This window comes from Cyrtonyx montezumae, unplaced genomic scaffold, assembly GCF_038088225.1.
Source record: "Cyrtonyx montezumae isolate F1298 unplaced genomic scaffold, pur_monq_1.0 scaffold_7, whole genome shotgun sequence".
Classification (NCBI taxonomy): domain Eukaryota; kingdom Metazoa; phylum Chordata; class Aves; order Galliformes; family Odontophoridae; genus Cyrtonyx; species Cyrtonyx montezumae.
In genome coordinates, this window is record NW_027072078.1 from 17,940,153 (window position 1) to 17,959,917 (window position 19,765).

Below are 19,765 nucleotides of genomic sequence, written 5' to 3' on the forward strand. Positions count from 1 at the left end.
AAACACTTGAAGTTATAGTAACGTGGATGACTATGGCTGAAAATGCTACGTATTTATTGAATACAAAGTTTTTCATCAAATGGGCCCATTGTGTTAGTCTAGGCATCTTCTTGCAAAATGGATGTGTATACAGATTTTATTGCAGATGAAATATCTATGGCCTCTGATCCCTGCTGTGCTGAGGTGATTTTGAACAATGTTTTTTGGGGTGTTCCAGTTCTCACCACCAGCATTCAAAGCTGGTGATGTTTTTTCATCACAGGCTTTAGTGGTATTAATTACTCTGAATGTGTGGTTATGTAGCTTAGTTCTGTATCGGTCTTGTATCTGTGGGGAAATTTTAGGAATTGGATTATTTGTTTGCTGCAAGTGTATATTTTCCTTGAAGGCATATTTATTTGGTATATAGTTTGCTTTGGTGCATTTTCTTCAGTGTAACTGCATTGTTCTCATGTGTTTGTTAACTTCACTGGTTTAACTTTAGCTGTTAAAATTTAGTTGATTTATCTGCTTTTAGCACATACACTTCTTCTTATCACTAACCTATCTTCTTGCACGTCAGCCTTTGCTCTTAAATAAGACTCTTTGAAGAAGCCTTGATTTGGTGTACTGTGATACGTGATACTGTGTAACATGCCTGTGTAAGTGATGAGCTATTTTTTCCTTTTGGCATGTTTTCAGTTTCTCCTAGGCTCTTAAGGAAGGTAGGCCGGGCAAAAATGAGGACTGTAGCTCTGACTCCAACCTACAGTGGCGAGGCAGATGCTCTTTTACCATCTCTAAGAACAGAGGTATGGAGCTGGGGAAGGGGGAAGGATGGACAGCTTGGACATGGTGATGTTCTACCAAGGTGAGATTTCTTTGATAAATGTTTCTTTTTTCTAGTGATCTAATGAATATCTTAAGTGTCAATTTAATTTTGGTCACCTGCCTTACATTATTCTTGTTCCTTAAGGTGTTCTGAGCAAAGTTCTTCTATGAAACATGTCTCATGCTCCGTTGTTACTGAATTTCAGTTAGCCAGAATTTCTCCCTTCTAATTACTAGGGGTTCTGGTGATATTTCGATTGTATTGTCCACGCTAGGATGATATTCATGTCTACTTTTGCATCTCGTGTCCTTTTTGGCTAAGCTGATTAATTGAAAAAGATTGAATGTTTGTTTGCTTTCTCTGATGTTCTGTAGGAGTGGGGTAAGGGAAAGAACTTTTTTTTTTTAACCTCTTCTTTATGGGGTCTGGAAATTGACAGGCTTCAGCCATTATGTGTGAAAAGTCTAGATGGTAAAGAAGTGATTCAGCTCTCTGCTGGTGGCCATCATTCCTTAGCACTCACTGCTAAATCCCAGGTACGTGTTACTGTATCATTTATTACTCATCTGTCATGTTACTGCCACGTTGAATGCTTTCTAGGTTGGTGTTTCTTGTAAGCTCTAGTTTCTGTTTGTGAGAGGAGACTTGGAAACAGTGTGCCTAATGCAGTTCTGATAGTATTACAGTTTTCTATGGGCCATCAATATTATGTTTAAAGGCTGTAATGACTTATTGCATTTCTATTTCTTTTCTCAGATTATCTTCTCACATTCAGAAGGACACTGAAAATTAGTAGAGCTTCTTAGTACATGCAGTTTATACCTTTGGCTTGTATTTGCACGCTCAGTGCATTGTGCTACTACAATTCAGATTTCATCTATGTATGTTAGCTGTTAAATACTGATATCTAGCTGTTTCTTACAGGTATATTCGTGGGGCAATAATGCCTTTGGTCAGCTAGGTCACGTGAACTCCCCAACAACAGTCCCTCGACTTGCAAAGGTATTTTGTTTTTTGTATTTGTCTTCTTTGAGTCCTAGGGATGCAAAGTAATCAAAACTGACCTTATTTATGAGTCTGCATGCTATTTAGTAGTCGAGTCTTTTTCTTTGGTTTATACTGTGACTGTTATCCTTAGATGAGCTTCTGAAAAGTCTACCCAAGAAATCCTTCATATATACTTATTCTGTCTTTGGTTGCATTGGAGTTCTAATACTAAGAAACATGATTGTTTTGTCTTCTTAATAAACTTCACTCCTGCCTTACATTTGGTTTATCTGATACAGATGTTGAAGTACTGAAGCTTTTCTATTTTTATAGAATAGCTAAACAAATGCTTCTAGCTTTTACCAGTTGTGCTAGGTCATGACCATATTTCTTACTTGTGTATTTCTAGAGCTGTTAGTTAAATCTTACTGTTCTGGTAATAGGGTTTTTAATTTGTTTTGAGTGAATCATGTTGAGTGAATATGTTAATAATGATTTTTGGGTCAGTCCAGATCTTCGGTTGTTTTTCACTGAGACAGGTAAGCACCAGAAAACTAGCTGTAGAGTTTTTCTGCTTTGGTCCTGTGCAAATTGAAGTACAGCATGTTAGCTATCTGCCATAATTATGGATTTCCATTGCCAAATGGAGAGGGAAAGCTAGTGCCGTAACTTCCATCAAACTCACCTGCTAGTCACTTGAAAATAAAATAGATTTATAATTTAAAGATTAAAAGAAACAGCCATTAGAATGAAGAGTGAAACAAGATCATTTTCAGTGAAAGTCAGAAAATACACTTGTTGCAAGATGTCACCGTTGAAAAACTATCAGTTACTGTAATACATTATCTTGTCATCAGATTTATTGCACATGTGTCTAGAAGCTGTAAGTTATCTCCTTCTACGTGGAGATAATTTCTGATTCTTCTTCTTCCTCGTGATTTTCAGGTGTGTGGTGATGGTGTTTGGAGTACAGCAGCGGGATCAGATTATTCTCTCTTCTTAGCAGATGAGGAAGACTTCCAACCTGGGTTATATTATTGTGGTCAAGAGACAACAACAGAAAATAATTTGAGTGAAAATAATAGTAGTAAGAATCCAGTTTTGTTACTGTCCTGTAGTAAGGTGAGTGATATTTCCTTTAAGTTAGTGCAGATCATACTGATTCAAGCTGAATCTTATTGTAGCTACCAAGAAATTGATTTGAGATGAGGGAGTGTGTACTCTGATTCCATGTCTTTGTGATCTCTCTGTATCATTCAGACTAAGGTAGCAAAAAGGGGATGCTTTGGGTAGGAGGCTGTTCTTTTATCTCAATCTGAGCCTCATTCCTACATCCCTAGATCTAACTGAAAAGCAATAGGAGAGAGATTTTGAGGTGGGATGGATTTATATACTGATGATTCTATGATATGCATCTTTCTAAGGAATCTTCTTCAAAAAGAAGTGGAGTTGAAAGAGATTTATGAACTGGAGTTAGTGAGGAACCTCAGTGCTTTAGATCGGTGATGCACACAGTGGCCTTAAAGAATGTTTGTTTGTTTTCCTGGAAGTTGTGAGCTGCAAGTGGTATTAGTGCAGGTATTAGTATTAGCCCAGTTTGTTAATACTGTAATACTGCTCTCATCAATTAATTGATGTATTTCTGATTGAGAATGCGCTGTTGTTCAGAGCATAATTACATTAAAGTCTTCTTTGTCTCAATTCCTAATTAATAGAAAAAACAGCTAATGTGGTATTATATCAACATAGGCACATTCTAAAAGTGATTAAACTTAAGGTCATTCTCTCTCAAACAAGCGATGGTCGTGCCTTAAAAGATTTTTTTTAGACTGTTAGTCAATGTTGTTTATTAGCGTACATAGTACTATAAATGTTTCTCCTATGTTATTAATTTTGTATTAAACCATTGAATGGATTGCTTGACCTTAAGTGTTTAGTAGTGCCAAGTACCGCTGCAGGTAGTTAAGATGGCCTTTATTCTGTGTCATCCTAATGTTTATGTAGTTATTTTTACTTTCAAATTTATGTTTTTTCTTTTTATTGTTGTTTTGCCTTTCAGATAGGATATATAAGCAATGTGATAGCTGGTGGAGACAACTGTTTGGTCTTGGTAGACAAAAACATAATGGGATATATTGCCAGTTTGCATGAGTTGGCTTCTACTGAGAGAAGGTTTTATTTCAGACTGAGTGAGATCAAATCTCAGGTTCTTAGACCTCTTCTAGGTTTAGGTAAAAACTTTTTTAATATTTTCTTTGATATAACTTCCTCTATGCTCTACAGTAAAGTTATTTATGTGAAGTTTAGGTCATTACGTATGTTGTTTTTTTTTTTTTTTAAGTTAGAGCCAACGTTAGTTTCCCTTCTCCCTTAAATAGTTGATTCAAATGTTGATACACAACTGGAGTTTGATATCTGCATGTTGTCAGTAGTATTTGTGCTTTCCTGTTTCATCTGAAATAATTGTTTGAACTATTATGTAATGTAAAATAATTAAATTCCTGATTATGGCTGATATTACCAGGAAGTGAAACGGGCTGATAAAACATCCAAACAACGTATTGGGGTAATTCTCTTTTTTATTAATGGGTGTTCTACATTTGTAACAGGCTAAATCTCCTTCTGATTTATTACAGATAATTTGGGCAATGCAAACACAATCCAGTTGTTGCAGGAAATGGCAAGCAGGTTCAGCAAGCTGTGTTATCTCATTGGTCAACATGGAGCTTCTTTAAGTAGCTTTCTTCATGGAGTTAAAGAAGCCAGGAGTTTGGCCATCCTGAAGCATTCCAGTCTCTTTTTGGATAGTTATACTGAGTAAGTATCTGATTATCTCATCTTGAGTGTCTGCAGGCTTAGTCTACTAACTGCAGCAAGCCCTGTGTCAGGAGAAAATAGATCATAAGAGAAGTTATATAAGAAACTGTAATTGAAGTTGCATTGTTGCAGTCAAAAAGTTATGCAGAGTTCTTCATGGGCTAATTCATTTTGTAGTGAGCTATGTATTTCAAAGTAGTGATGCACGCTGGACAACTTTGGCTTTAGGAAGGCATTAGGGATGTAACACTTCACAAACACTTAATTGATTGCTACGTATATAATAGTAAAGCATGACATGTTTGTTACATTAGGAGATCTTTAACTATTAAGTAAGGTTATAATAGAGTTGCTGTTACTTGGCTGCAAGGTAAAAAGTAACTGAGATTTACTGTGGTTACAAAATGTCTTTTGAAAAGTTAACTAAAAGTTGTTTCCTTGAGATTCTGTCTGGTGTCTGCTAATAGTAGACCTTAGACCTAGAAAACAAAGCTGCATTAGTGCTCCATCTTTGGTCTGAATTATCTTTCTTACTACTATTATCTTAATTATTTTGGGAGAGGAAGCTTGTGCAATTGTTTGCTATCTTTGTCCTCAATAACTTTTGCAGTTGCTGAATGACTTCTCCAAATGTGTTGCAGAAATCTCAAACTTAGTGTTCTTCACAAGGCCTGTAAATACTGGCTTAACAGGAAAGGGTCTAGAAGTATCCTATCTGAGTGTAGTCTGTCTTACTATATATCTGAAAATCCCTAAAGAAATAAAATGCGACCATAAACTCAAAAGCTTCACTTGTTATGCAGTAGCATTCGCAACGTGCAGTAAGTTGCACATCTTCTTAAACACAAGTTATTGTTTCTACTGGGTCAGTGATAAAATTTTAGCCACGTCACCTTGAAACAAACTTTTTATTTGTTTATCAAATTAGTTGTTTGTAATAGTGACCAAGAAATTGTCTCCATTTCATCCATGCTCTGACTGCAGGTTTTTCTAGGATAGCAAGGATACCTAGAATTGGTTCTCAGTGTTACTAGAGTTCCTTCTTTCCTGTCAAGCACTGCAATGTTTTGTGTTCTTTTCTATTTTCTTGGCTTCTGCTCTTCCCCTTTATTTTCTTAGTTCTTTAAATATTTATCTGTGTATGGTATCAAACCTATGCATGCTTCTCAGTATAGTGTCTTGACCATCTTCCAAGGATCCATCAAGCCACATAAAAGATTATCAGTTAATTGGGTTAAACTGAGACTTGCTTATGATGTGAACGGTGTTTTTATTACACGGGATGGAAGGGACCTCTGGAGACTGTCTGGTCCAGCCCTCTGCTCAAGCAGGGCCATCCAGAGCAGGTTGCCTAAACTGTATCCAAATAGTCACATTTCTTAATTTTTATTTTTTAATAGGGAAGAAAAGGCAGATAAAATGATGAATAGGAAAAAATGAGAGATTTCTATCTTTAATATTATTAAATGCTAGCAGTATTAAACTGTTCTGGTAACACTGAGTATTTCAGTGTTTGATATTTTCTGAAGTCCTTAGACTTCTGGTTACTTATGTAGCAGATAACGCAGATCTCAATGTTGTGCTGTTGGAAGCTACAATAGATGCTATTTCCAGAATTGTTCTTAGTTTGAAACTAAAGGTTTCTTTTTCTTCACCATTTTAGGTACTGTACTTCAATAACAAATTTCCTGGTAATGGGAGGATTTATGCTTCTCGCAAAACCAGCAATGTAAGCAAACTTTTACTGTTATATGGAGTTTTTGGTCAACTAGTAAAGAGTATTAATGAAGTATGTTTGTATAGAAATGATCATGTGGTGACGTCGCCTTGGCATATTTGAGTATGTTAACTCATCTTCCATTAGATGAAGCAAAAGTTTCTCCCTTTCTGCTGTAATAATAATTCATGTTAAGATGCTGCTTAATTAGTTCAATTGCTATAACATCAAGGTGTGGAGAGAGGAGGAAAAAAAAGTCATAAACGATGGCAAATTCTTTGAAAGAATTTGGGTTTCATGTAATTCCTGAAAGCTTAGGAGTGAGGTTAAGTTTTCATTATCTATTCAGTGTTTGTCACTATTTTGTGCTTTGAAATGTTGTTCTCAAGAATATACAGAACAGTAAACATTTCTTTAACAGTTAGAGTAGATGTTGTGAATTCAGTTTAGTTTGAATTCTTTTATGCTTTTATTCTTTGAAGTTTATGGAAGCTCTCTAAAAGGATGGAGAAATATTTCTGCATCAGAGATGCTTTATTTATTGTATTGAGACTTTTAGGCATGAAGAAGGAATTGTGCTTTTAGATCTTAGAATACAGGCTTTTCTCACTTAAATAGTATTTTTGCCTAGGAATTGGAGATATGATGCTGTACAGCTTACACCTTAGTGTTGTGAGGAAACTGTTGCAATAAAGGAGTATTTTTTAACTAATATCAGAATTGCTGCCAGTTTTCATTCCTTCCTAAAGTCTCTCATCTGGATGTGATTTTGTTGCAGCTGATTGTGATATGCTTTGAATGTAGCATAAGCAGTGGTATTGGAAATTCTTTGAAATACCAGGGTATCTGTCACAATTTCTGCTCCTGAGGACCAGTGTTGATGACTGAATACAAAATCCCACTGAGAATCTTTCCACAATGGTCAAGATTCTTAGAATGACTTGCAAGAAATCTAAGTTCAAGTATAAGTTTGTTTATTATTAGCACCAACAAGTTCTGGATGCTGAAATTACGTATACTGAATTCTCTTTGCTATCACAGCTTCTCCTACTGCAACCAGGGTCTCATTACATGAACACCACTTACTATGGGTCCTGAGACTTCAGGGAGCAGATGTCATAAAAATTTTGGCTCTTACCTGTAAAGGGAAGTCAAGAGTGTCTTTACCAATAATGATTTTGTTTTTTCAGGGAGTACTGTCTCTGTGAATGGTTAATGATGTCAGTGTATCTTTTTGGGTATTCCAGGACATTTCAGAAGATGAGCAGTTAGGAGTAGTCTTTACTTTTTTTTTTAAAGCCAGCCAGCTTCAGTGCTAAGTTTAATTATCTATCTGTGTAGTATATAGATGTGTATAAGAATATGCACATACTTACCATTATTATTTGTCCCTTTCCTATGGAGGGACCTCAATGTGAGGATCTCAAAGCACTTCAAAAATGCCAGCCATCCATTTAAGTGGTTGACTTGGTTTAAATTTACAACTAAGTTTAATTATTTAACTTACAATTAATAGTACAACCTACTCTCTGAAGAAGACCCTTGTTAACGCTTGTTGAAGAAAGTTCTTAAATATCATTAGCAGACCTAGACAAGGTACATAAGATACTGTTTTCTACATCAAATTAATGATGTAGAATTCTAAGGAGCCTATTGTGCAATCCTCTGATCTGGCTCTTTGTCCCTGGGGCTTACTTTCTCACCCTCACCTGATTCTTGCACCTTGTGGTTTAAGTGCTTCCCAGCTGGACATGTAATCATGCAGGTATGTTGTGTGCCAGCGCGTGTGCACACAGATATTGTGAAGGAGAGGGAAAAGCAGGCTTGTTTTCACTTTAATGAAGAATTCCTGGTCTTATGTGCTAATGCATTGTCTTCAGAATCATTTCCCTCTTCTTCTCTGAACTAGATTAGTTCTCCCTCTTGGAAGTCAGACTGAGGATTGAACAGATTTCCTGCCTTTCTTTGAGGTAGGATGTAATTTTTCTAGTTAGGGGAAAAACTGTTCAGCTTTCTTGAACAGCAGGGGTGGGGAAGAGATTATTTCGTTATGTTTAGGAAAGTGCACTGGAACAAAGTTATCCACTCAGACCTTCTTTTATGAGTCAGTGCTGTTAGAAACTTAATACTTTAACAATAAAGGCTAAAACATTCCACCTATTTTCTTTTACTAATCAAGTGTCAAAGGGGAAAAAGGCAAGTAGTTACTCTCCAAGTGGGGCAACTAAGTCAGCTTTCTTCAGCCAGTGTAATGACTGAGCTTGTGAGAGCAGAACTGAAGTCCTGTGTTGCAGTTGGTAGAGTGCTACATGATTTTATTACAGTACTTGCTTAAGTTGAACTGGGAACGGATTAATAAGTAGCATGCATTTGCCATTCTTACTTTTGTTTTATAAAAAGCCAAAAGGTGCATTCTGTGCTAGTACAGTGCTCACTGGTGCAAATCATCACTGATGTCTTACTGTCGCTCTTCTTTCCTTCCTCTGTTCCCCAATGGTCCCCCTATTAGGGACTTCTTGAGTAAAAACCAGGAGCTGTTACAGAAGCTGTCTGAGTACAATGAGGAAAACTTGCAGCTAGTGGAAGTTCTGAATGCTCTGTTTTTCATGCCGTTTGGACGACTTCATGATTATGCCAGAACCTTGCTAAAGCTTGCCACATGCTTTGAAGTGGTAAGCTGTCTTTATTATCTGTATCTCAGAAAATATGTGTGTGAAACATGGCTTGGAAGTAGCAGTGGGAAGCAGATGCCAGGTAATTGGAAGTAGCTTCCATCTGGCATTGCTGCTTTAGCGATCCTTGTCTTATCACTCTACTGAAGATAACATGTAAATGTCAGGTAGACTTTCAGAAGAATGCAGTTGTATATAGTAAAAAGAGTAGAAGACTACCCAGGAACAAAAATTAATTGTATGTCCATCTCAATGTGATTGTTAGAAGCATTACTTCTGAAGTTATTAACACTTCTTCTGCTAAATCTTGTTAAGCTGTAAGGAAGTAAATCATGTAATTGTATATTAATCATTCTGCTTTTAGCATTCATGGAATTTATGTGGTTTAAGAACTCCTAGCACACCAAGATAACGTGACCAAGAAAATAACCTAGCTTCCACTGTTTATTTTATTAACCAGATCAGCTGTCATACACTTGGTGATCGTTTGATAAAAGGGGTTAGTTGTCTTGCAGCTTGGTTAGTGTTATCGGTATGGGTCTTCAGAAACTCTCAGGTCTGTCTTGCTTTGTGCCCTAGGCATCTCCAGAATACCAGAAGCTACAAGATTCTAGTTCTTGTTATGAAAGCCTTGCTGTTCATCTTGGCAGAAAAAGGAAAGAAGCAGAATACACACTTAGCTTCTGGAAGACATTTCCTGGGAAAATGACGGTATGATGACAATTGTCAGCATGTTAGTAGTTGGTAGGCCTTGGCTGTGAACTTTATATTCTGTCTGTTATCTATGCTACTCTCAGTTGCAGGTTGCATTTTTGTGTTGTTTCTGTAGTAATCTAATTTTAGAAAATTTTGGCCTTTGTAAGTACACTATGAAGAAGAAATAGCACTGACCTTAAATAAAAATCAGTGAGAAGTAATCTTCTGTGACTCTTTCTAACCTCTACCTGTAGGATTCTTTACGGAAGCCAGACCGTCGTTTAATCTGTGAAAGCAGCAATAGGGGGCTGTCCCTACAGCATGCTGGAAGATTCTCTGTAAACTGGTTTATTCTCTTTAATGATGCTCTAGTGCATGCTCAGGTATGTCAGCTTGCATCCAGGACCAAATCTTTCTTTCAAACAACTTGACTCATTTTTTGTACAGTGGAAGTAAGTTTCTGCACTATTCATTACAATATTTCTTAACACAAAGTGGTATTTTTTTCATGTTTACTATGGAGTTTGAAGTGATCTACTAATGTTTTCTTTAAATCTGTTTGCTGCTGCCCTGTTGTTGGCATGGTTTCTGTTGGCTATTTCTGATAGAGGAAGGCACGCATGAGGAGTCTGTAATACTGTTTTCCTTAGCCCTTAGAGGAAAAAATGTATATTCAGAAAAAGCATGGTGCAGGTGTAATGAGTCAGTACTCAATGAAGTTTTCCTTTTCCTTGTCTTCAGTTTTCAACACACCACATTTTTGCCTTGTCCACACTGTGGGTAGAAGCTCTTTCAGAAGAAGCTGGTAATGTGTGAGTATGAATATTGATTGTGTAGTAATGCTGTAAAAGTCAGGTGTCTCGGGTGGGAGAATTATGGCTTTGTAAACTAGGAGAGGAATGGGCTGGATGTAATCATGTCTAGCCCCTTTTCTTTCAGAAAAAATTCTTTTATTTCTGTCTTAAGTAATTGTATAGAAATTAAGAACAAGGTAGAATCAAGAGATTAGACAGTAGTCTTTTCTGCTGTTTTTTCACTCGTGGCCTAAAGTTAAAGTGAATTCTAGTGAGTAGGTAGGGAAATACAATATTCATGCTCTAAGAAACTTTGCCCTTTTTTTTTTTTTTGGATGAAATTTCACTAGATTAAAATAACTCCCCCGCCCTCCTTGTAGGAATGGATTGAAGATTACAACACCAGAAGAACAGTTTGTTCTGCTTTCTTCAACACCACAGGAAAAGGTAGGCATATCTACAAATTTTTCATGGCTGCAGTGATATGAAGGAGGTTTTTCTCTCCTACTGTAAGGGAGAAGTAGCAGTACCATACTGCAGAGCACAAAGGAGAGATTCAATGCAAAAACAGATGCTAGCTTAATTCTGTGATTAAAACTCTGTTTCAGACTAAGTGGCTGAGGGCAATAAGCCAAGCAGTGGATCAGGCCCTTAAAGGGACTTCTGATTTAATTCTGTATGGAGCTGGTGGGAATGTTCCAAGACAGGAACCTCCTATTTCTCGCAGTGCCAAATACACCTTCTATAAGGACCCTCGATTTAAAGATGCTGTTTATGATGGGAGATGGCTGTCAGGAAAACCCCATGGCAGGTAAAAGCATTTGAATGTAACAGTTGAAAACAAAATGAAGTAGTTAATGAATTAATAAGTAGGCTTATTCACAGAAGTTATTTGGGAAGTGTTGAGTGAACTGATTATCTGGTACACGTCTATGACTTTCTATATTTTCCAGAGGGATTCTAAAATGGGCTGATGGAAGAATGTACTCAGGGACCTTCCGAACTGGGCTGGAGGATGGGTAAGAGCTCCCGCTACTTGTGAAGGGGAAGGGCAAGAAATGCCTTTTAGTATAAATTATAACAAGGATTATAAGATTGTAAATCTTTTAATTAAAAGGTTTTGCAGTGAATTGCATTGACTCAGGGTTATGTATGTTAAGATATCCATGTGCATTGATACATATATGAATGTATGAGAGAAGTGTTAGTGTTGTCTTCAGAGCTGGCTCTATAACTGCAATTAAAAACTTGCTGTTCAATAAAAACTGAAACTGGCTGGGGTAATCAGCTGCAGAATGCAGAGATAATAGAATATGTAGGTGGTGTGAACTTTTAAGCAGAGGAACCCAGTTAAGAACTCCACAGTCAGGTTTTCTTCTATATAGGTAACTAATGTTTTGTGTTGCAGCGTTCCTTCAGAATGTCCAGTTGGTGTTTTATCTTTCCTTCTAGAAAAGGCAGTGATTTTCATACAGTATTGTGATGCAACTTCTGTCACTTTTTTTTCTTGTCATGTTTCTTGTGGAGCATGGATGTAAGAATTTTGGAAGAAGATTAAGTCTTGAAATAAGCCTTTGATTTTAAAATGAATGAGGGGAGTTTATGATCCAATTCTAGTTGTATTTTCAAAGTATGGAGTCAGAGGAGAAATTGAAACATAGTCAGGCTGCAGGTAGGTTGTTAATGTACACCTTAGCTATTGGTATATGTTAGACTATAAAACCAAGTCACAGCTTTCTGCACATGTAACAAGTAAATGTAAATAACCATGATCATTTTGTCAATCTTTGAGATACGAATTCCCAACACAAATAAATAGTAAATACTGCTAAATCCCAATCTATGATAATCAAATAAATGCATGTCTTGCATTTCAGCATGCATGCTGTGTTCTTAACATTCAGCAATAGTATTATGTTACGGGGGTAGATATGCTCACAGGAGAATCTTTAACAGAATTTTAATCTCTTCATAAGATCAAACCCTACAAATAAATTGTCTGTTCAGACAAAATGAAAATAAGAACAATTCTGTGCATATGCTTGAGCATAATTGGAAGGTAGCCTCTTTTTTACTTTTTTTAATGTTCTCTCCCTGGGATAATAGTACATTTGAGTTATCAAGACTTGAAGACAGCCAAGGTAGATGTATGATGTGAGAAGTCTTGTGTCCTTTAGCATTCTTCTCAATTTTCTGCAGTGTGGTAGAGAGGGAAGAGTTTAGAGCAATGTCAAAATCAAACAGTAGAAGAAGCAGTACAGATTAAATTGACCTAATGATGCTAAAATTTCTGCTTTCTCTCTTTACATAAATATGTAACTGTTGTAGCTAGGCATGCACTAAAGTGTAGAGCATTCTGATTTTAGAATGGATGTTACTTTTTTTTATTGAAGTGCATTAGTATTATAGCTACTTCTGTTCCATTTCTGTGCACTGACAGGTATGGTGAATACAGAGTGCCTAATAAAGCCTTGAATAAAGATGACCACTATGTGGGGTGCTGGAAGGAAGGGAAAATGTGTGGGCATGGAGTCTACAGGTAACTTAGTATTTGTGTTGCCCTTCTTGTTGAAGAAGAGAGAGCAGGTCTGATTTTCTGGTTCACTGTTCCCTTCTTCCCTTCCCTTGTATATAGGTATAGAGGTAGCTCAGATTATTTTCTGCATTTAATTCAAATTGCTCACAATTATACTCATTTCATGTTCTGTTGTTTACATCTATCCTACAGTTGCTACCACTTTTCAATAGGTCAATGTTTTTTTTTTTCTTCAAAGGTAAGTGACATATAGCAGACTTGCTTGTTGGGGAGAAGTTGTCTTTAAAAAACAACAAAGCTCACTTATGCCCCAAATGTACTTTAACTGTGGTTTGTACTTGGTATGACTGTAGTGTAGTTTTTATAAGAAAAAAGGGGATGGCAAATTGTAGGAATCTTACTAATTTTTTTTCTTCATAGCTATGCTACTGGTGAAGTATATGAAGGATGCTTTCAGGATAACATGCGTCATGGCCATGGCCTGCTGCGCAGTGGGAAGCTGACCTCTTCCTCTCCCAGTATGTTCATTGGACAGTGGACAATGGATAAGAAGAGCGGTTATGGGGTTTTTGATGATATTACAAGGTAACACTGGAGTTCCTTGAATTCTTAAGCACGGGTACAACATACGTTTATGCTAGTACTGCTACTACTACCAGATCCATTTTTTTCCTACTTCTTGCAATGCTGACTAGTTTTCCTACTACCATTAGATTTTCTGTATTGATAATCTTAATGAATCAAGAGGTTTCTTTTTGTTGTTGTATCTGGAGTCATTTTTTTTTGCCTTTCTTTTCTGTCATGCTCCTGCCTGAATGCTGGTGCTGAATATGGTGCCTTAGTGAGGGATACTGTGTTAGCACTCTAAGTCTTGTGAGTATTGTGAGAGGAGTATTCTTTGATCTCAGACCTGTAAGACTGAGTTGTGTAGTGACCTGCTATATAAGACTAAATTAAATTTTGGCTCAGACTCGGGTATTCCATAGACTATTTCTGTCATGCTATGAGGGCGAAATATTTCCTCTTAAAGCTGTTTGGTAAAGTGGGTGGCTTTAGAAATAGAATTGTTTCTGGTTTGCGGTAAATAAGTTCATTAAGTAAACTCTTTCTGGGTGCGGATCAGTATAGGTTTGTCTTTCTAGTCACCAAATTGGTGTTTCATTCCTGAGAAGAGAAATCAGCTTTGGTTTTACTGGACTGAAAGCCCACTTACAAATCAGAGTAGTAAAAAGACTGGAAGTGGAAGAAATGTATATTTCTTGAAACGGAGCTAGAGCACCTCTAGGTGTTGCCCAACCTCAGTTTTGTATGTAGTCTTGATATGTGGTGATGGTATTTTCTTATACTCTAGTGCTGGAATGTCTGCTTGCTTTATTCATTCACTTAAAACAAACTGAGGAGGTGAGAGTTTTCCTGGCAGTTCCCTTCACCTGCAGGATTTTGTGTATGGAGTGGTAGTTCATAGGGGTGGATGAGGAAGGGAATGTGGTATTTAGAATGTGGTATTTACTTTCTATTTGAGTTACTCAAATCTCAGTAGTATTCTTTTTTTCTATCTCAGAGGACATACACATACATTTGTGGCTAAATTATTTGTTTTCTTTGCTTCTTTTTCTTCAGCCTAGGCAAATAAGGCATCATTACAGAATCTTTTTATAACTTGTAGTCATTATTACAAAATAGTCATTTGAGCAAGCAGGATTTCTATTTTCAATGTCCTTCTGATAGCTGAACATACAAACTTCTCTCTTTAAGAAACTGTCATCCAACAGAGACCCCTGTAGCAAGCTTGATGGATCAGACCAGCTTCCTGCTAGGTTATTGATCTAAACAGCTGGGATAGAGACCTTAATCTGAATTCAGGAATGGGTTTTATCTCCTTTTTCCTACCATACTTATTTGAGGGTGCTTGAGGCAAAATGCTCTGTAATAAGCAGAGTTCTTTTAAGTAGATTATTATTTCCCTCTAAAAGAAAATAGAATATCCTTGGTAAGTTAATTTTATTTATTGCTTGTATGCTGAAAGCATCTTGTTCTTTTTAGGGAAAACTAGAAAGTGTTTCAAAAGACTTGGAACTTGCTCTTAGTTTCAAATACTAATCTGACCTTGGGGGAATTAAACAGTCACAAAAAATAGTATTTCAAATAGTCTGGAAGACTATTTAACTAATACTGTCTAATCAGGCTTTTTTCATAGTGTAACTATTGTAGAGATGTTGTCCAGAAACGTTCCTCAGTATAAGCTATTTCCTTAGATTTGTTGTGCTCTGATAGTATTTTCAAGTGTCAAGTGATTTTTTTGTAAGCCTTCTAAATCCCCACACATAATATCCTGATTTATTTTTTTATTTATCCTCTCAATTTGAGTCATCTACCTTAAGCAAACAATTCAAAACTCTGGCAGCAAATTGCCTAAAATAGGCATATTGCATCTGTTCTAACCACCTGTCAAATATGTAGGGTAGATACCTAGTGAAGCTGAAGATCTCTCTTTCCACATACAATTTGTTTGCTAAACTGGATCAGTTTTAAGATCTGTTTCTTGTTTGCTGTAACTACTGGTTTGGCTCCTTTAAGTAGAAATTGGTCTTAACGGGGCTTTAACTATTTCAAGCAGTCAGGAGCAGTTTGCTTGAATATAGCTGATCTGTAATGTGAATTGTTAAAGGAAGTTCTTCAGAGTTTCTTTCTATCAAAACCTTGTGGAACTGGATTGACAGACTTGTAGCAGTTGATTTATAACTCATATATAATGTTTTTTGTGATGGTCAAATACCAGAATAAAGCCATAGAAAGACAAGATACATACTAAGCTACATTATTTCTACTTCATTCTTTTTTTCAGAGGAGAAAAATATATGGGAATGTGGCAAGATGACCTTTGTCAAGGCAATGGTGTTGTGGTTACTCAGTTTGGATTGTATTATGAAGGAGCCTTCAGCACTAACAAAATGATGGTAAGTTAAGAGCTAGGATTTGTGCTACAGTAACTTGTCCTCTAGGTGTGGTACCTTTCTGGGATAGATAGTTGGTCATATATGACAATCTGTTGTGTAAGCCTTTTGTTCTTCTAACTTTCTGTTGTACTGTTTATTTTTTTTATATTTAACTGTCTATATCCCTGTTCTGTTTTACCTGGGACTACTGCAGACATTGCTTTAAAAAAAATAAACTACAGAAAAATCCCACGAAAAATATTAGTGGCAAACATTTCAGTGTATCTTTAGATCTGTAGTCAGGCCTTCTGTTATAATTATAGCTCTGTGTTATTTATGATTCTCTTTGTAGGGGACTGGCATTCTGCTTTCTGAGGATGATACTGTTTATGAAGGGGAATTTTCAGATAACTGGACTCTGAGTGGAAAGGTTGATATTTCAATCATTTGTAAACTATTATCTTTTAAAATAACATTTTTGTTTGCAGTGGATTTTAGTTCAATTTCTGTTGTCTTTTCTCAAGGGAACGTTGACCTTGCCAAATGGAGATTATATTGAAGGTCTCTTCAGTGGAGAATGGGGATCTGGAATAAAAATCACAGGAACCTACTTCAAGCCTAGCTTATATGAGAGTGAGAAGGATAAGCCTAAAGCATTGTGAGTATTGAACAAGAAAAATTCTGGTGGTGTTAAGTAATACTGGTGAAAAAAGCCAGGGGTTACATTCAGAGGCTGGTTAAATTTTTCAAAGAAAAAAATTGAGTTTTTGAGACGTTGATTCCTTTTTGATTCCTTTTCTCTTCTCTCTGAAAAATAAGATAAAAACCTACTTCATAGCTGTTGTGTTATGTTACTACTTGAGTAATGGTATAAAATTACAGGGTACTTGACATATTGTTACTGACCTATAGCAGTCAGTATTTTTTATTTATATCTAGACTGTATTTTAGAACCTGAGTTTATATCTAATGATTTATGTTTCTATTTGTGAAAGAGACTAAATTATGTTTGAGGGATTAAATAATTCACGGAGTGCTCTGCCTTCTGCTAATGACTTTGATGGTAATTTAATGTCAGTAAGGGTACATTTGGACAGAAGTAGCAACTACTACAACTCTTCCAAACAGGGCAGAAATTCAAAGTACTTGAATTGGTGAATTGACAAAAAATAATACAAAAGGCATTCTAACAAAAATAATTTTGTAAAACATACGTAATACTATTTGTTTCAGTTGTATCACCTCTGAAAAGAAACAGCACATTTGTTCTATTTAAATCATTATTGAAGTCCTTGTGTAGAAGAAACTTAAGTTTTAGGAAGAGCAGTAGATGAAAGTTCAGTGTTTATAGCATTGTATACTAGTCTGCAGTACTAGTAGTAATTGTACAGAATTCAGTTCCTTTGAAGCTTACTCAAATTTCAGATTAAAATGGGGAACGCAACTATTTTAACCTAGATTACTTCTTGGTATGCTTCCTGAAGCATTCACTGGTAATTTCTTTTGACAGTGCTGACATCCACAAAGGGATGTGGAATTAGGCAGGCCTCCTTGCTGTACTGAGCACTCACTACCGTAGCAACTGCCTTTTGTTTTTACGCCAGTAGGGAGTCTATGAATATATGTATGTACATATTTGTGAAGTAACTTGTGAAATAAGTGTTTCATCGACCCTTTGCAGTCTCTCTTGAGACCGAAAATCTTCTGATATCATTTGTGAAAAAGCTTGAAAGCCTCCTTTTTCTGCTTTGTGAGACTGAAAACATGGGGCAATGTCAGTGTTGCTAGTTCTCATCTAAATTTGTTGGGGAAAAAGTATTTATGAAAGGTCTGACAGTTTCTGAAATTTGATTGAAGATCATGAAAAAGCACTGCCAGACTTAAATCTATTTGCTTTGTGAAGCCCTACATTCAGTTTTACACCTGATGAATAGGAATAGGCAGTTCTTGGCTCTGTGTGTAGAGAATCCCTGAGCAATGGCTGTCAGTGAAAAGATGCCTGGATTTGTTTTGCTTTCTACCTCTTCATCCCTAATGTGAGATGCAGTATTATTTGTAGATGATACTTTTGAGACTGAAGGCATAGATGATTTTGGTTGTTTATCTGTGTAGGTAGGCTATTTTTAAGTTCCAAGATCATGAGATGTTTGGGATATCTTTCTACTATGTTCTTGTTATGTTAATGTGTCCAAATCTTCTGAATGAACGCTAGTGATGTAGATAAGCCTCGTCAATCACTATGTCCCATTATTGAAAAACAGATCAGTGCTTTTTATGTTTAAAAAGATGTTTCTTTGGACAACAAAAGAAAGATTAAGAATGATACGCATAAAATAGTAACGTTCATTGTTGCTCCCACACAGACATTAATACATTTTAATCTTGAAACTTTATAATCTGTTGCATGGATTAATACATATTTCAAAGCTGTCAGGAAGGAAAATAATGGTAAGTATGAATACAAGTTTGTTACCTCTTTTTAAGCTGAGACTTTTTTTTCAAGTAATGGGTTTATTCTTAGCAATATGCTTAATAGTTTTTTACATTTAATGAGATTTTGGTTAAGTTCTTTGAGATGTTAGGTTGATATTAGCTATGAAAACCACTTATGTCTAAATGCATTGTTTCAAGAGCATTTGATTTTAACAGACTGATCATTTTATTAGGCGGAAACTTGGGATATTGGCAGTGCCTCCTGATGAGAAGTGGAAGGCTGTATTTGAAGAATGCTGGAGCCAGCTTGGCTGTGAGAGCCCAGGCCAGGGTGATAGATGGAAGGCTTGGGACAACATTGCAGTTGCTCTGACCACCAACCGACGGCAACACAAAGACAGGTTGGTTCCTAGAGAATGTGCTTTGCAAGATGAAGGAAGTATTGAAATCGTGTGCAATGTGAACGCAACAGTAACAAAGCATCAAAACAGAAATCCTAATACAAGCATCTCTGTCAGGTGGGCATGGTGTTTAGGATTGCTTCAGCTCTTACAATCTGTTAGATTATTCAGTACGATGCTAACTAATTACTACTGAAACTACTGAAAGTTCTTAATCTTTACAGGTAGCCTGGTAAGTGAGTGTTCAGTTGTCAGAAAATCAGTGCAGAGAAATCAGGAAAATACAGAAAACAGAAATTCAAGGGGTGGAAAGAGAAGGTTTCTTGGATAATTTTTTCATGAGATATTAAAGTAAAAGAACAAACAAAACCACAACAACAAAAGCCACAAAACAAATGAACAAACAAAAAACACAGTAAAAAGGGGTAGACTTTCAGGATGTTGCACGAAAGGCTCATTTAGCAGGCTTGACTATGTAAAGGAAAATAGCTTTAAGTGAGCTCAGAAGATTAGTGCAGGAAGCTAACTTTTAATGTCAAGAAACTTACCTTGTAAACCATAGTGTGACTCTTAGTAAATACTGCTGATATTCTGGAAATGTGTAGTGACAAGTTGCTGGAGGTTACTGGATGTCTGTCAGGGTGGGTGTCAGTGTCTTTCGTGTTCCTGATTGTACAGAGTTGGGATTTTATGGTAAAACGAATCATGGGTGAATACTTCTACAGCATTATTTCAAATTCAGTTTGTTGCACAAAAACTCTGAATCTTTGCTTAAGCAGGTATAGAAGGTGAAGTTGGGGCTGAAGGATTCAGTAAGACTTTGAAAGTTCGAAGGGAGGATTGACTAGTTTCCTGTGTGTAATTCTACCATCGTTTTCTTTATGGCTTATCACTTTCTTGTGGTAACTTCCATGTTTAGCTTTAATTTTTATTCCTATTCTGTGTCTCAAATAATCTGTATGTCT

The 19,765-nt window shown here is 36.4% G+C and overlaps 2 protein-coding genes across 6 annotated transcripts in view; one reads left to right on the top strand and one right to left on the bottom strand.

The window, feature by feature from the left end:
- STRADB (STE20 related adaptor beta) overlaps positions 1 to 19,765 on the bottom strand; it is a 126,284-nt gene that overhangs the window by 46,653 nt on the left and 59,866 nt on the right. The window lies entirely within an intron of this gene.
- ALS2 (alsin Rho guanine nucleotide exchange factor ALS2) overlaps positions 1 to 19,765 on the top strand; it is a 35,029-nt gene that overhangs the window by 6,560 nt on the left and 8,704 nt on the right. The window contains exons 6-25 of the mRNA XM_065751369.1: positions 682 to 850; positions 1,251 to 1,347; positions 1,736 to 1,813; positions 2,744 to 2,920; positions 3,858 to 4,029; positions 4,435 to 4,615; positions 6,279 to 6,344; positions 8,842 to 9,004; positions 9,584 to 9,715; positions 9,955 to 10,083; positions 10,442 to 10,512; positions 10,875 to 10,941; positions 11,103 to 11,305; positions 11,448 to 11,513; positions 12,935 to 13,033; positions 13,451 to 13,615; positions 15,876 to 15,987; positions 16,319 to 16,396; positions 16,491 to 16,624; positions 18,633 to 18,800. Coding sequence (XP_065607441.1) covers positions 682 to 850; positions 1,251 to 1,347; positions 1,736 to 1,813; positions 2,744 to 2,920; positions 3,858 to 4,029; positions 4,435 to 4,615; positions 6,279 to 6,344; positions 8,842 to 9,004; positions 9,584 to 9,715; positions 9,955 to 10,083; positions 10,442 to 10,512; positions 10,875 to 10,941; positions 11,103 to 11,305; positions 11,448 to 11,513; positions 12,935 to 13,033; positions 13,451 to 13,615; positions 15,876 to 15,987; positions 16,319 to 16,396; positions 16,491 to 16,624; positions 18,633 to 18,800 — 2,527 coding nt within the window. The remainder of the gene's footprint in view (positions 1 to 681; positions 851 to 1,250; positions 1,348 to 1,735; positions 1,814 to 2,743; positions 2,921 to 3,857; positions 4,030 to 4,434; positions 4,616 to 6,278; positions 6,345 to 8,841; positions 9,005 to 9,583; positions 9,716 to 9,954; positions 10,084 to 10,441; positions 10,513 to 10,874; positions 10,942 to 11,102; positions 11,306 to 11,447; positions 11,514 to 12,934; positions 13,034 to 13,450; positions 13,616 to 15,875; positions 15,988 to 16,318; positions 16,397 to 16,490; positions 16,625 to 18,632; positions 18,801 to 19,765) is intronic.